The 16,463-nt window shown below is 40.5% G+C and overlaps 1 protein-coding gene across 1 annotated transcript in view; it reads right to left on the reverse strand.

Moving 5' to 3' along the window:
• wdr11 (WD repeat domain 11) overlaps nucleotides 1–16,463 on the reverse strand; it is a 62,717-nt gene that overhangs the window by 26,048 nt on the left and 20,206 nt on the right. Inside the window, exons 10-12 of the mRNA XM_049600115.1 lie at nucleotides 14,996–15,172; nucleotides 7,619–7,703; nucleotides 1,535–1,641 (exon numbers count right to left, since the gene is read on the reverse strand). Coding sequence (XP_049456072.1) covers nucleotides 1,535–1,641; nucleotides 7,619–7,703; nucleotides 14,996–15,172 — 369 coding nt within the window. The remainder of the gene's footprint in view (nucleotides 1–1,534; nucleotides 1,642–7,618; nucleotides 7,704–14,995; nucleotides 15,173–16,463) is intronic.

Genomic DNA, 16,463 nt, shown 5'->3' on the forward strand with positions numbered 1-16,463 from the left:
TGAGGCATGACATTGAGATCCCCACTGTCCTGTGCACAGTACTTGCAGCTACTTTTTTGCAGTCAAGGACACCTTGGAGAACTCACAAGAAAAACAATTAAAGGGGATCTCTTATGGGACCTCTTATGCTAATTTTCAGGTTCATACTTGTATTTTGGGTTACTACTAGAACTATTAACATGCTTTAATAGTCAAAAAACACACAGTCTGCTGTGATTTGTATGTGTTTCTGGGTATTCTGTATCTCAGTATCTCTGCACTATCATTGCAGCCAGGGCAATGACTGTAACAGAGTATAGCTGCACTTTCTACTGTGACAAATCACCAATAAAAGCTTCTAAATGTGATCTGAAATCAGGGAAAAACGTCGGCAACCAAGATTACATGTTTCTCTGACATTAGCATGGCAAGGCTACATAAAACACTTGCAGTGGTGTACCAAGAGCAGATGATCATATAAAGACATCCATCATAAGCTTATGTCATCTTGTAGCCAAAATAGAAAGAACATTGGAAACAGAGTGTTCAGAACAGTCTGTAGCATGAGGTTACTTTACATACATTAAACGCATTATTTCAAACTTTGGCCACACTTGAAGTGAACATCCAACATTGTAAAATTCTTTATGACTAAAAATAAGGAAAAGCATAATAGCCTTCCTTTGAGACTATGTGTGTTGGAAAGTGTACTGGCCTGTAACCAAAGCTAATGCCGTGCACTGTTAACTTTGACGACTTCAGTGCTTTAGAGAGAGCCATTAAAGAAGTGACTTACCCTCGTCGTTGTTCTGAATGAATCCAGGATACGAGCTCTGTGACTCAACCAATTATAGTGACCATATTTTTTCATGTGCCCATGCAAATTTCTAAAGCCAATGTTTAAAATCTAGGAAGCAGACACACGACAAAAACAGGAAAGACTTCTGCAAATGATTAAGAAAGTGCTCATCAATTATTTATGTCCAAGATTGAACACATATTAGTACTCATATACTGTTAATCTAAAGTAAAAGACAATGTTTTTTTCCCACTGAAACCATCTCTTCCTAACCACTCATTACTTCACCGTCAGAATGCTTTTGAATTCTTTCACTCTTTCCACCCCCTGGAGGAGGTCAAAACACACAATGGACACTGCTGGTGCAGTAATTCCATAGACCCTTCAATGGGCTCAGGCAGGGATATAAGTTGCTCTGCAGGAACTCATGATAGGATCTCATTTTCTCTCAAAGCTAAGCATCCCTTGGTGTTACCCTTACACTGTTTAGTTCGGACCTAATTTGGAGGAGTGTGTTAGTATCCCCTGGAGGAGAACAAGAAGAGTCTCTTAGAGGATCACATAGACACAGAGAGACAAATATACAGAGAGTCACAGAGCGAGAGTCTGAAGTGTCTATTTTCTTTGTTGTTAAGGCTGCAGGAACCTCGAACAAAATAGAAACCTCAACAACAAAGGACAATATAAAAGTTCTGGTTGGTAGCCTTAGGTACAGGTCATAATGTGTGTGTGTGTGTGTTTGTGCAAGCTTCTTACCTGTCGGCAGATCCACATGCTGCAGTTCATTTCGCACCAGGCCCATGTTGTTGGGAGCAGAAGTGGCAAAAGATAGGAAACTGGAAAGACTCACCCACTCAATCCCCCTATGGAAGAAGCACACGCACACACACACACACACACACACACACACACACACACACACACACACACACACACACGTTTTAGTAAGATTAATAGTATTGCTAATACTTGCAGTGTCACTGTCAAATCTTAGTAAGGTAAATGAGATGCCTGCAACTTCTACAAAATCCATTCGGAAGGTGTAAAAAATGCACAGTAAATCAAGCCAGCGAGTGTGAGATATGAATATTTTTTGAGAAGTGGGCCCAGCTCAGGGAGCACCAACTCCACGGTAATGAGATGGTAAATAGCCACATGATTAATTAGTCGATTTCCCCACTAAATGTAAATGAGATGCTAAGTAGCAAGGCCTCGTTTGGCATGGCTGTGCTCGGGCAAGAACTGCTGGGCTCATTTCCATAAAGCACCTCTGCTCTCTCCACCACGGAAAATACACAGCTTTGATCTTAATGTTGTACGTCACAGCACTGGAAATAACAGCGGTGCTCTATAGGAGCCCTTACAGGAAGAGAGGAAATCTCGTGGTGGTGTTTTCAAGAGAAAGCCCTGATGTGATGGCACTTCTGGGATGTGAATGTCTGTTTGAATGGGTTTATGCATGACTGTATTATCGTTTTTATTTTTTGTACATTTTTGTCCATTCTGTACATTTAATGATGGACTATTAAAAAACATGAGAGGTTCCCTGAGTGCATTTGTCTGACATAAACCCAATACATACATACATACATACACACACACACACACACACACACATATATTCTCATTCCCTAACAATCTTTCTCTATTGTCAGTGACATCATTGCCCCCAACACCATATCACTTAAACCACTGAATAGACAGCCCTCAAGCCCTGCCAGGACCTTATTCATTTATTTATTTTACTACTCACTTATTATCAGCTACCAACTACTACTACTACTACTTACTTTGTATGTATGTATATATCTACGTATGTATGTATTATTATTATTTATTTTTTCTCCTTTTTCCCTTCTTTTTTCCATATTTAATCTGGTAATTATATTCATTTAGATGACAGGAAGTGCAAAACTGTTAATTCAAATTATTATGACTATTATCTTATCTTTGTTTGGTATGCTATTTTATATATACACTGCTCAAAAAAAAAAATAACGATACACTTAAATCACACATCAGATCTTGATAAAAAAGTTGGAAACCAGAATCATCAAGCCACTGAAGGCTGGATTGAAAATCACACTGGAAATCAAAGTTAAAAAATGAAATCACAGGCTTATCCAATTTGTGTGAATTCTATAACGGCATCTCATAATGTGACTCAGTAGTGTGTATGGCTCCAGTGTGCCTCTTTGCGCTCCTGACAACGTCTGGGCATGCTCCTGATGAGTCGGCAGATAGTGTCCTGGGGGATCTCCTCCTAGACCTGTATCAGGGCATCAGTGAGCTCCTGGACAGTCTGTGGTGGTTTTTGGTGGCGTTGGATGCACCGATACATGACATCCAGTAGGTGCTTAATTGGATTTAGGTCAAGGGAAGGAGATGACCACTCAATGGCATCAATGCTGTCCTCATCCAGGAACTGCCTACATACCCTGGCCACATGAGAATGGGCATTGTCCTGCACCAGGAGGAACCCAGGGTCCACTGCACCAGCATAAGGTCTGACAATTGCTCTGAAGAGTTCATCCCGCTACCTAACAGCAGTCAGGGTACCGTTGGCTATGACATGGAAGTCTGTTCGACCCTCCAAGGATGTGTCTCTCTGGACCATCACTAACCCACCGCCAAACTGGTCATGCTGAATGATGTTACAGGCAGCATAATGTGCATCACGGCGTCTCCAGACTCTTCATGCCTGTCACATGTACTCAATGTGAACCTGCTCTCATTTGTGAAGAGAACAGGGTGCCAATGGCAACCTGCAAGCTCTGGTGTTCTCTCTCACAGTGCTGGGCCCTAAACACAGGTCCCACTTGAAGATGTCGGGCCTTCATGCCACCCTATGGAGTCTGTTTCTGGTACTTTGGTCAGAAACATGCACACCAGTAGATGTGCCATCCTGGAGGAGCTGGACTACCTGTGCAACTTGACTGGGCTGCAGGTACCGCCTCATGCAACCAGTAGTGACAAGAACACTAGCAGCACACAAAACTAGAGAAGAATCAGTCAGGAAGGATAAGGAGAGAGCAACTATCTGTGGCCACCACATGCAAAACCATTCCCTTTTGCCTCTTCATTGCACCTGTTGACACTTTCATTTGCACCAAAGCAGGTGGAACTGATTCACAATCACTTGTGCTTCCTAAACTGACAGACTGATACTCCTGTTTATTGTCCTGTAACTGACTTGGTGTTATACTGTGTACATATATATATATATATATATATATATATATATATATATATATATGTATCTGCTTTGTACCTTAAAAGTCAACATGGTCTTGATTTTGCACCAATAACACATCAAAGCAGTGTGTACGTCTAAGTGTGTTAAATGTTGTTATGCAGTGTGTGAGCACAAAGTGCAGTAGTGTTAAGTAGGAGCTGACAAGCAGATCAAGAGTCAGCTGCTGAGTGTCATGAGTAAATTCACAGCGACAAACTGACACCAGAAACCAGGCAGAAAAAAACACTAATACCTTATCTCATCATTTACTTTAATCAACACATATTCACAGGCAGCGTTAGCTACAGAAATGTCAAGATGCTTATGCTTGTGTTGCATAGCTCATTAAAGTTTGTTGGTGTATTGCATTTGTGGACACCAACTTCTCTCATTAAAGAGAGCCTGGCTCTGCTTGAACGGATGGTGTTTGCTCCCAATCAATCTTTTAACAGCATTAATTGATTCAATCTCTTGCTTAATTAATCCTGGTGAAATAGTTTTGCTGCTCATTAGAGAATACTAACTAATGAAGCGCAGCCTGCTCTTTGTTGGTGTTTGGGTGTTGCAGTGCAGGGCACTCAGAAGGTGGTGCGGCGTACTGACGTTCGTCACTTTTCAGTGCAGACTGCCTCACAGACTATAATTAACCCATAAACTGTGCAGAAACACAGCGGGACAAACAAGTTTAGTGTGTAACAAAACCACACTGCAACGACACTAGATTCAAGTTGAGCACATCACTACAATTTATCTTGAATAGACCAGTTTTACTCCTAATTAGAATAAATAGCCTAAATTCCAACTTGATGTTAATGTTGTATACTAAATGAGTAAAATACTGAATGGTGTTCTTCTATAAAAAGGGCAGCTGGATATGGGATGCTGAGTAAGGCTATCTCAAAGTTCTAAAAATCAAATTATCCATAAATATACAAGACAAAAACCAAATTAATGCATAATTGTAGGAGACAATAACCAAATTAAATTAACTGCGGGTTTTTAAATAGCTTTTTCTGAGCACATACAGAGACATAGGAGACTGCATACCCTCCCTTGGATTTCCCTGTTATGCCTATGGTAACACTTGTTCAAAACTTTTAGTGATCCCAGGGAATTAAGATATTCTTCTCACAATCACAATCACTCTTGCCAGCTGGCATCAAGGGCAACAACAGAAACAAATACTTAAAAATGAATCATCGACTGAGTATGGGGTGTTTACACACAAGGCCATGGCATTTAGGCAGGACGTGATGCATCACAACAGGTATTCAATAGAATCTCTGCAATATAACTTTTTAATGGCCTAAATCTGTATCAAATTGAAATGTATGAGTGTTTTCTAACCAAATAGCTCTTAAAGGGATAGTCCAGATTTTTTTGAAGTAGGGTTGTATGAGATACTTATTCAAAGTTGGTGTATTACATACAGCAGATGGCAGTCGGCACTCTCCTAATTTGGAGAATCACACGGGAGTACCGCCACAGAAGCTCAGCAATGCACTGCTGTGGATGGGAGTTTTCAGCAAAACATATTTTAGCCACTTAAAAAAGGCCTACCTCAAACAAAAAATCAATATCAGTTTAAGTGGATGCTATCTTGACAATATTTCCACTGCTTTACCTTGCCGTCAGACAGCCCATTTCATTAGCTCTACACTTTCTCTACCATAGATGTGCTGTCTGAAGCAAGGTTAAGCAGTGTAAACATTCTAAATATAGCTTCCACTTAGACAGAAACTGATTTTCTTTAGGTCGTGGCTAAAATACGTTTGCTGCCAAGACCCTTCCACAGCAGTACATTGCTTAGCTTCTGTGGCAGTACTCCTGCCTGCTTCTCTTAAGTGGGAGCATGCCAACCACCATCTACTGTATGTAAAACACTGACTATGGATAAGTAACCAATAAAGCCCCACTTCAAACAAAGTAAACTATCCCTTTAATTGTGTTGGTATTCATGTCATCAGCTCTCATAATGACAATAATAATCATCAACAACTCTTAAATGCTTTCCCACTACTCCTGTTTTTAATTTCTATTTTTAAATGCTTGGTTATGAGCTGAAAAAGAAAGTTTCCTAATATAGAATTCTGCCCTTCCCTTAATGACCCCTCTGATGTGTTATTGACAGGTTCATTAATTAGCTACATAGACTTGAGGGAATAGTGTTTAAAGGTTAAAGGAACATTGAAGGAGAAGTCTGAACATTTGGCTCCTTTTCCACCACAAAAAAAATAAAAAAATAAAAATAATAATAATAATCCAGAAATTTATTCGAAGTGACAATGGAAAGTTATATTAATATGCAGCATGCATTTCAGCCTGAAATCAATAGACCTTGCTCCCAGCAGACATTTTGACTTGTCATAGCAGGAAAAACACAGGTGTAACTAATATCATAATGATGGCTCTGTTATGCTCAGGTGTTCCAGTGAGCCAGCATGCACAACACCAGAGCCCGACATTAATGTTATTAGTTACACGTGTCTGACAAGTCAAAATGTCTCCTGTGAGAAAAGTGTATCACTGAGCTCGGTAAACAAGATCTTGAAGTTCTGTTGCTGCCCTTGTGGAGGTCAGAAACAAGTGATTTCTTCTATTTGTCCCTGTTAACTAGACAAATACAACACTTGACTTACTCACTTACTGTGTCTAAGTGTTACATCAGCAGCTTTGGGTAGATATGCAACATTGGACTTCACTGATTTAACACAGTCTTCTTCTCTGTACCCCAAATAAACACACACACACATACAGAGGGAAATATAGGCCTTGTGATGCCATTTATTGGGTTGTTGTGAGAAATTGATTTGCATGCAACACAAAGCTGCTCCCATTTTTCAAGTGCATCTAAGCTCCCTCTGCGATCACCCACACTTCAGGAAACAAACTCACCATTCAGTTACTTGGTGGGATAAACGTACCAAGGCAGCTCTGCAGTATTTTCGTCAGCTCCTCGAGACTGTCATCTTATAAATACATGCTCTGGCTTGATTACATAGTTTGTGATGCCAGGATTTTTCTGTTACCTTCACAACTGTACATCATAGGTAACCAGAATGTCACTTAGCAACATAAAGCGTTTGTGGCCTTCATGATTTCATTTGTGTATAATAGCAAAGCGACTACCAGCTTGGCATCTGAATTTCTGTCAAATGAGCGAAACCAAAATTGTGATTTCTTTTACGTTGCACAGTGCATTATACAGTATGCTTACCATGTAAATATGGAGATGATACTCACTTTATCACACTATGCCTGGATTCTTTTTATTGTGCTCTTGTGGCTGTCGTTTGAGTCCAGACTACCATACTCAGCCGATGTTGAGATAAGCCCCCATAAAGCAAGCTAAGGAACACAAGCTGACAAGGCACTCTAATTATGTGATTGCCAATTGCCTCTGCAGACTGTAATGAGCCTGAAAACAATCAAGAGAAAATCAATCCGCCTCAAGCTGATTTGACCGGCCACTGGGGTTCATCCAGCGCATCATTTTACAGATATTTCATCCAAAGTGCATGAGTGCATATTCTTGTTCACCAGTGGGAACTGAATCCTGATCATGGAAACGTTCTGCTCTGCTGTACGAAGATATGAAATCTTACCTGACTTCACAAGAGTGGACACTGAGTTCTTTGTGGAGAAGACCACTGGTCAGGTTATAGACCAGTACAGACCCATTACTTGTGCCTGAGAAGAAAAAAAAAGAGCAGCACATAAGAAATACGAGACAGGCTGACACAAGAAGACGAGAGGTCACAAGGCGTACACTTACTTATCTTAGCACCATCTACCCTCCAGCAGGATCAGAGAGACGGTGTGTCAGTGTGACACCCCTGTGTGTTCCCTGTCACTGCAGTGGGTGTGGATCCAGGCAGCACATCAAACCTTGTGTCACTCAGCTCACTGCCTGAGAACATTGCGCTGTTTCATCTGCTGCTGGGAAAATAGCGCAACAGCTCCATCTCTCCCCAAACATCACCTGATTAAATACAGCAGGTGACATTTGACACCCTGATCAGAAACTCTGAGGTTTGTTGTCTTCACATTTGTTCAAACTGTAGCGGAGAAAATCAAACCAAAATCTACTTTAAAGTTATTTTTTATGTTTACCAATTGGGGGAAAGTTTCTAACTAATAATAAGTTCAAATCAGCTCAAAAGTCAACTTTTTTAGTATATGCAGGGGGCGTTTTTAGGGAGAGCCTGGTTGAAATTCATCTTTGTGCTTTACTCAAGAGTATCCTGGTAATTAAGATTTTGCATAATTTCACATCTGAGGATTTGAGCGAGTGATAACACATTTTAGCTCTGAGGTATTTATATAATGTGTATTGTGCACTGATTTGTATTGGTGATTATGTCTAATGTATATTCTAATATTTTAACAAAACAAGCAGAAAAATCCCTTATTTGCACTTTCAGCTTTAAACCATAAAAAGCTGACATTCTATTTACATTATGGTAAATGATTACAGCAGCATTTTCATGGTTTTATAGAATGCCATGGGCTAATTTTACATTAATGGAGGAAACAAGCAGCTGTAAAAAGCACAAAGCAATTGAGGCTATAACCTAAGTAAGGAAGCTGAAAGATGCAGCAATTAAAATAATTACTCAATTCTGAAGCATTGCAAAGAAGAAAAAAAAACTGCAACAGATGTGAAAGCAAATCAAAAGTCCATTCTCACGATGTCTGGAATGTGTTTAACACTTTAATTTTGTTTTATTTTTGTGGTGAACACAAGCAGGTGCAGGAACACATTAACTTCTTTAATTATCCTGAGTGTGATGGAGCTACGCTGATGTGCCCAGTCTCTATGGAAAGGACCACTCAGTCTGCACTGGCCTTTAGCGAGACGACCACATGCTGACTTAACATCTGGAGGTGGTGACAGGCAGTGTCGCATAGGCATCTGTGTGCATGTCCTCCCCTCCTGCTCCCTGTGCAGCTGATAGATGGCGTGTGGTGTAGGACTGCAGGATGTTTCAACAGGAAGTCAGGCAAACGGTATGTGGGTGGATGGAGATAAACATAGATACGCCTATCCATGAGTTGCCTCACAGCCAACATTCGTTTACTTTAATCAAGATGATCAAGAAGACGCTGCCCCTCCATATGGTCTGGAAAATGTTGCAGAGCCTTGATTGCCTTGAGTCTGGGACAGATACTTCAAATATGGTAGCAAATAGAAAACTGCCTTTTAACCCACAACATAGGACGTAAGAATCAAATTCAGGGGAGATGGTGTGACTCAGACAGACCAGTCGAAAAGACGCAGTCTTTAAGTGTGTTGTTGTGGATGTTAATCAGTGGTTGGCAGTTAATTAGTTTTCAGTTCTTTTCAAAGACAAAACAGTTATCCGTCACTTTGATCATTCCGCTCATTCAGCAAGTGTTGAAACATTTTTGCTGTTTTGAGTTAGCAAAACTGGTTTGAAAATAAATCAGGTTCTAAAACAACTGCATTTATCTTTCACTTTCTTTCTTGCCAAAAGTCAGACAAGAATAATGATACCACTCTCATATCTAGCTGATAAATGTGATGCTACAGTCTGCAGCTCATTGCTTTTCTTAGCCCAGTTTAGCTTAGCTTAGCTTAGCTTAGCATTAAGAGTCAAAACAAGGGAAAACAGCTAGCCTGGTTTGTCCAAAAGATACAAAACCTGCCTACCTATAAAGCTCACAAATTAAAATGTTATAGACTAAGTATAAAAGCTATGGTTTCACGAGGGGTTTTGTGCTAGAGTATTTCTTTACCTATCCCGAGTTTCTCCTGGTTGTTTGGCAAAATCACAGTAGTGACAAGACTGAAGGAAGTGACGACTTTCAGCCAAAAAATCTATTAGTGAGCATATAGATGCTAGTAGGTGACATTGTTATTGTATGACAGATTAGCTGTGTCCTACTGTTTCCAGACTTTATGCAAAGTTAAGCTACCTTAAGATTGTTGCTTTATATTTACCATACACACATGACAGTGGTGTCAGTCCTCCCATCCAACTCTTGGCAAGACAGTAAATAAGTGTATTTCTACAAAACCTCAAACTTGTCTTTTGGCCAGTACTATCAACACACTTTAGCAAACATGCTTGAAACTGAATCATGCTAACCTTCCATACCATAATAAAAACTCTGCTTCATCATATTACCCTGAGAAGATGATTTGATTGTTTCTATAATTCCAATATATTCAACAACTTACTGCACACCTGGTGAGGCAATATGATTCTCTATCTCTGCAGTACTTGTTCAATAGTAATAAAGCACATAAAAGTCTGCAACTGATTGCAATACTGTTTGTTTCCTATACATGCCATCTGATGTACCATCTCATATCCCCAATCATATGACTGTCTTGTCCAAATGGTAGGAATCTTTCTGTCACATTAAAATTAAATTTGATACCAATCCTAAATCTAATATTTTTCAACAGCATGCACAGCTGAGTGATGGCAGAGCTGAACTATCCTGAGTTGAACCTAACTTAACAAATAACTGGTGGCTTGAAAAGGCTCTTTCATAAACTGCAACTATACCTGTTTCTTCCTTTGACAGACCACTAGAGCTGAGAATGAAAATCAGTCCATCTGATAATTGTTTTGCTTTGCGAGGTGCATGCCTCAGTGGCTGCCTTCATATCTGCACCTAGGTCTCACATTTTGCAATTCACAAATTTATGTTTTTGCTGTGTTGATACTTTATTTTACCCTTAATGCTGCTTCATTTTGCAGATCCAAACAATGTAGCAAAGAATAGCTGTCAGGCAAGTACGGATTAATAAATTAGGCACGCCGCCCGCAGATGATTAGGAATGGATGTCAGCTTGTCAGTGTTTGTGTATGTGTCACTGAAAGGGAGGCTCTGGGCCTTGTACCTATCTGTAATGGAGCTGTCAGGTCTCACAAAGATTACAGCTTTTTAGACAGGAGACCAGACAGCATTGCTTGTGGGTAGCTAGGTCAGCTGCACAGCTTCGGTAACCTTCCCTTTGGAGGCAAGGAGCACAAAAGACTGACAGAGTAGGGAAGTGAGAGACGAAGTAGAGAAAACAGAGACGGGAAACTCTGCCTTCTGTCTAACTGTAATGAAACTGGCTGGCAATTTCAACCCCCAGTGCTTTCACACCATCAGCAATGAGCTCATCGCTTGCTTTATTTTCACCTAGTGGTAGGTGTAAAAAATGGTTTCCCTTGGCTGTTCCTCTGACTGGTATCGCATCACTGAGACTCAATGAGTCCCCCTTTTAACTCAACTACACGTTAGGGAGGAAACCTTATGCAGACTGGAACAGAGGCCAAAAAAAGGGACTGAGCTGTATCTGCCAAGCATTTATCCACGGATCGCTCTGGATTTAGCGATCAGGTGTATTCTCTGGCTCTTGGTAAACAAGAGAGGTGACAGATGCCAACGCCTGCCAGAACACCTGTCCCAGTCCCAACCTTGGCATCATTACTGAGGAGGTGACAATTGCAATTGGAAGCCAGGAATGTATTCAATTTATATAGCATGACAGTGAGACCAAGTACCAGATTTAAAGGTATACTACTACTGTATGCAGGAACTGATGGCTACTGTCTGAAAACAACAGTGAAAGTGAAAACCAACCCCAGATTAACTCTGCATGGCATTCTGCTTGGCTATATTTACGTCTTTCAGGGCTATGTATGCAATTTTTGTGTCTTCCTCTTGGATGCATGCTGTGTACAGTCTTCCACCTGGTTCTTGCCTTTCCTGTGTGTGCTGTGTCTAGGAACGTGGGAAAACCTGTTAAAAATAGGCAATAGCCTACTTTCCCATTACCAGTAGACCAGAGCTGTGTACAAGGCTCTGTAGTAGACGAGTACACCTTCCTGTTTTTGTGTTTGTTTTTTGTGTTGTTACGTTCAATGTTAAAAACGGGCTGGAAAACAGGTTAGTAAACAGTAGAAAGCTGTGTGGAGACCAGTGAAATGTTATGATGGTTATTTATTTTCACATGTTTTTCTTCGTATTGAAAATCTCTCTCAATCTTGATGCCAACTACATTTTGAAGGATGTTTGTGCGCTGCTTAGACCGAGAAGGACACTATTTTGTGTGGCTAAAATTAGAGCAGCGACTCAGATGTTGTATTGTCATCACTGCCATACAGAGGTTAAGCCAATGAATACCCCTGACTACAGCAGAGTCATTTGTCCTGCGAGGGAATGCCAATTGTGACCTTTCCTATTAGATACAAAACCTAGATGCTGGTGAGTGCTATTGGTTTTTTATCTGGTGGGAAAGGGTCTTAACACAGCAAAAATAAAGGCAAATACAAAAATACAAGCAGAGGACAGGGTCTCTAAAGATATTTTTTTAAAGGAAAATCCCACATAGTGTACCTTTAAAGACTCCAAATGTAGCAATTTCTGTCACTGAAACATCTACCTTGTTGCAATAGCATATGTATCATTCATAATTGTGCTAGTACAAGAAATTGGCTATAAATGATATATCAATTAAACATACTTCAGCGCTGAATTGCCTGGACATTGCCTCCACCTTTCAGCAGAGATGTGCCCTCTATCTAAATCCCAAATGCAATTATCCAGTCCCTGAAACTTACTATTCACAAGCCAGCTCACAGGAAGTGGAACAAAAGGCACATTTCAATAATGCAGCTAGAGACTGTTTAACTACTTGACTCTGCAAGCTGACTATGGGGACCTGACAAATGATGTGCATAGAAAACTCAATCGCCCTGCTCTAGTTTTAGATTCAGAACACCACTGGGAACCAGCTGTGCCAAGTCAACCCCACACCATCTGCGGCGTGATGGGCTCCTACTGCAGCCGCTCCAGAATTCATGCACTGATTGGAAAAAAAATGACAGGTCTCTGACTGAGAAGTGTTTTTGAAATGGCTGATTTTGAAAGAATAGTGGTTGTTGTTGGGCTTTTTTTTTTTACCTACAGATGCCCTTTCACTTTAAACAAACACACCATGGACAATCCAATAAATAACAGATGGTGAACAGCAGTGGTCAGCCCTTTAGGCCTTTTAGAACTATTGCAGTTAATGTGTCGTGAACTTAAGAGATCTCTGTGTACCACCACTGTGGACGTGACACACATATGAAAGTGACAAAGACACCCAGTGCAAATGGCTGTAAGATGTGTAGGTTGAAGGTGTTATTATTCATCTGCTTGTCTGTGGGTCTGTGGGAGGCAATGTATCTTTGAGGTATGATTAATTTATGTGGGCTATGTCAGGGGACTGAACGTAGCCTATTTTTCAGCTTGACAACTAAACTGAAGGTTTGCTGCGTTGGGCAGAGAACAGCAGTACGCCAGGGCTTTAAATGGAATTTGGTGCTCAGGCAGGAGTCTGTGCGCACACAGACAGACACACACAAAGGCATCGACAGACAGACAACAACAGAGACACATTACAAACACGATTCTGCTCTTAATTTCCCATTCAAATTGAGACTCTCATAATTTTATGCATCATTACTGTGGGGAAGATAGGGTAGCTTTTGAATAAAATGGCTGATCTAAAACAAATAAATCCAGACTTTCTCTCTCTCTCCTGCTCATCTATTAGCTGTCTTTGGGGAGTAATAACAGAGGCTGATATTTCAGATTAAGCGTATGCATTTTGCATCATTTGCCGAGCCCGCACAGTCAGATTCGATGGACTGCTACTCACTCACTTTCTGTCTCAAACAAGTCAAATCCACAGCAATGATTTGTGTAATCAGACATACTGATGTGCGCTATTCATTTGAGAAATCGCTTCATTTTTTAACTCAAAGATTAGGTTGGGTTCAACAAAAGCGTCAGCAAGTTTAAGAACACTTTACAACTTAAAAAAATGTTTTGCAGCAACCTAAATGACAGTAAATGGCCTACAAAGAGAATATTAAAACAACATTTCAATTAAAACCTAGTTGGAGTAATACTGGGAATTGCTGACATGGAGATGCTGCAAAGATTCATCTGACAGGTCCCTTAGGCAGAGCAAATTAATGAAAATATTTGATAATTGTGTTGCTGTTCTGACGTAAAGATCTGCTGGCCTTCATGTCAGTAGCTGTTACTTTCCTGTTTTGTGATGAACCAATGTTTAAGGTCTTGCTCTCCTGCTATTCATTTTCAGTGCTTATTATGTCTTATTTTTCAGACCCAAACCACAGATGGAAGTTGATAAAGGCCCTGGACACACAAGCAATTAAAATGTGTAGCTGCAGCTGCATAATCATCCAGCCCTATGCCCTCTAAAGCACTCCTCACTCAATGGATGTTTTTTGCTCTCATCACTGGGTAGCAACATTTCATAAATCAAACCAGACAAGTTTCTTCTTCTCAAGCCCTAAATCTGTAGTTGTTGCAGGGATGACATGACGAATGACGACCACTGAGACAGAGCGCATGCTTCAGTGTGAACAAACAGATGATTTATAACATGACGGATACACAGAAATACACCCCACAATCAGAACACAAAGAAACACTCATATGATAGTATGTAATATCCGAGTGAGCAGGGCATAGCATCCAAGAAACTTTACTAATATTCAGTAAAACTACTCCTTGACAAGACTGTGACAAAAAGTCGCAAAAACATAAAAGCAGTTCATTTTTGGGTGTCTCTATGAACTGCAGCACTGATGCAACTGGGTTTAATCTGAACAGGAACAAGTCGTGATGAAACAAAACAACATAGTGTTACCTCCAGATTACACGGAAACTAATTTAAAAGCAGACCTTGGTTCAGACTCTGAGAAGCCCCGATGTGAAATAATGATGCTGCACTTCTTATCATTTGTTACATTTCAGAATACTCTACAGTATCTTCTCTGTGGTACAGATCACAGCTGCTTTACACAGATCAGAACTTGCAGAATTTAGTGGAGAAGATCTTTCATTTGGGAATAAAACCCTCCACCCTATCAGTGAACTTTGTATAGAGTTTTGTGTGTTCGCATGTGTTAATGGTGTATTATTACTGCACCTACCCGTAGCCAGCAGGGGTTGGTAGTGGTTGATGTTCTTGGTGGTCAGAGGTGGACACATGCGGATGGAAAATGGTGGCAGCGGCAGACCAGACAGCAAGCCAGTGAGCAAGAACTTCAACTGGACCTCTTGCTGGTTGGATGAGGGAGGAGGAGCCTCGCCAGCTATCAAGGTCTCACCTGGAGATGAAACCAAAACAGTTGCCACTTAATTAATGGAGAAATTTAATAATTTTAAACATGATAAATCTAGCATGCTTAGCATTGCTACAAGAACACGCGAATTGACGATGCCCCCTTTCTTTCCATTTTTTCTGCATCTTAACCCAGGGCATACAGTCTGCAATAAATCAAAATTACGACCTGATGAAAATTAGACTGAGGAGACTGAAGCTCCAATTAGAAATTTCCCTGATTCAAGTCATTTAATATTGTGTGTGTGTGTTGATACAAGTGTGTCCAATATAGCATTAAGGCATACACAAAATTAGTCAAGCTGATCCAATTTAGACGATAAGTCTGGCAGCTGAGTAAGTCTGCATGAAGAAAATATGGCTGCATCACAGCTTTACTTTAATGGTTCTCTATAACTTTTCATACAGTGCTCTACTTTATTTTTTTATAATATTTTTGGAGTAGTTTCGGTCTGTAAATGTTTGCAGAAGAGGGTTTGGACAGGATTTAGACAGCTACTCTGAAGCAACCACCAGCATGGATATCTCATTAAAACCACTGGCAGCAGTTTATTTGTCTGTGACAGGACGTGTTCACTTGTTTGCAAAAATGTGCATTAGGAATGGGTTACACTATTTGAACAGAGAACAATCAGACAATTTATTTAAAAGCTGGCATACCTGCAGCGCTATGCCTTACAATAAACAAAGGTGTCAGACAAAATCAAACACAAGCAAATGAAGCAATGCTTAAGACACAAACAAACAAACTGCCAACTGAAGCTATCCGACGTACCGACAGCAACATCAACTACTGAACGGCATCCCAAAGTAGCTCCTGCTGCAGCTCAAAATGAGGCTGCATATACATGAGACAGACAGTGTCCTGATTTTGTGCAGGTGTGAGTCATCCTACATCGAGTGGCTCAGTGTCATTTGTGCGCTGACAGAGGCGTAAGTCGGAACGTGCTGGAATAAATCTAATCTTTGGAGCTTGGAGAGAACTGAGAGGTTATCTCTACTTTTTTTCCCGCAATTCTAGACAGCAATTTGTAAGAGAGCTCATTAGCACAAATAAAACTTTCAACTTGGCTTTACCGATCTAATCCAAAGCTGTTCTTTGGCTGAAGTGAAAAGCTCATGCAATTTGCTTGCAGCTGTAGCAGGAAAAAAACAACCAATATTGTTTGTTTCATTAAGGTCAGTCGGGCAGTTTTAACGATTGAGAGGATTTAGTGGTGAGGTGAGACAATTAAGCCACAGAACCATGTTTTACACCGGATTATCTACATGCTTCC

Source organism: Epinephelus fuscoguttatus, linkage group LG16 (genome assembly GCF_011397635.1).
Source record: "Epinephelus fuscoguttatus linkage group LG16, E.fuscoguttatus.final_Chr_v1".
Classification (NCBI taxonomy): domain Eukaryota; kingdom Metazoa; phylum Chordata; class Actinopteri; order Perciformes; family Serranidae; genus Epinephelus; species Epinephelus fuscoguttatus.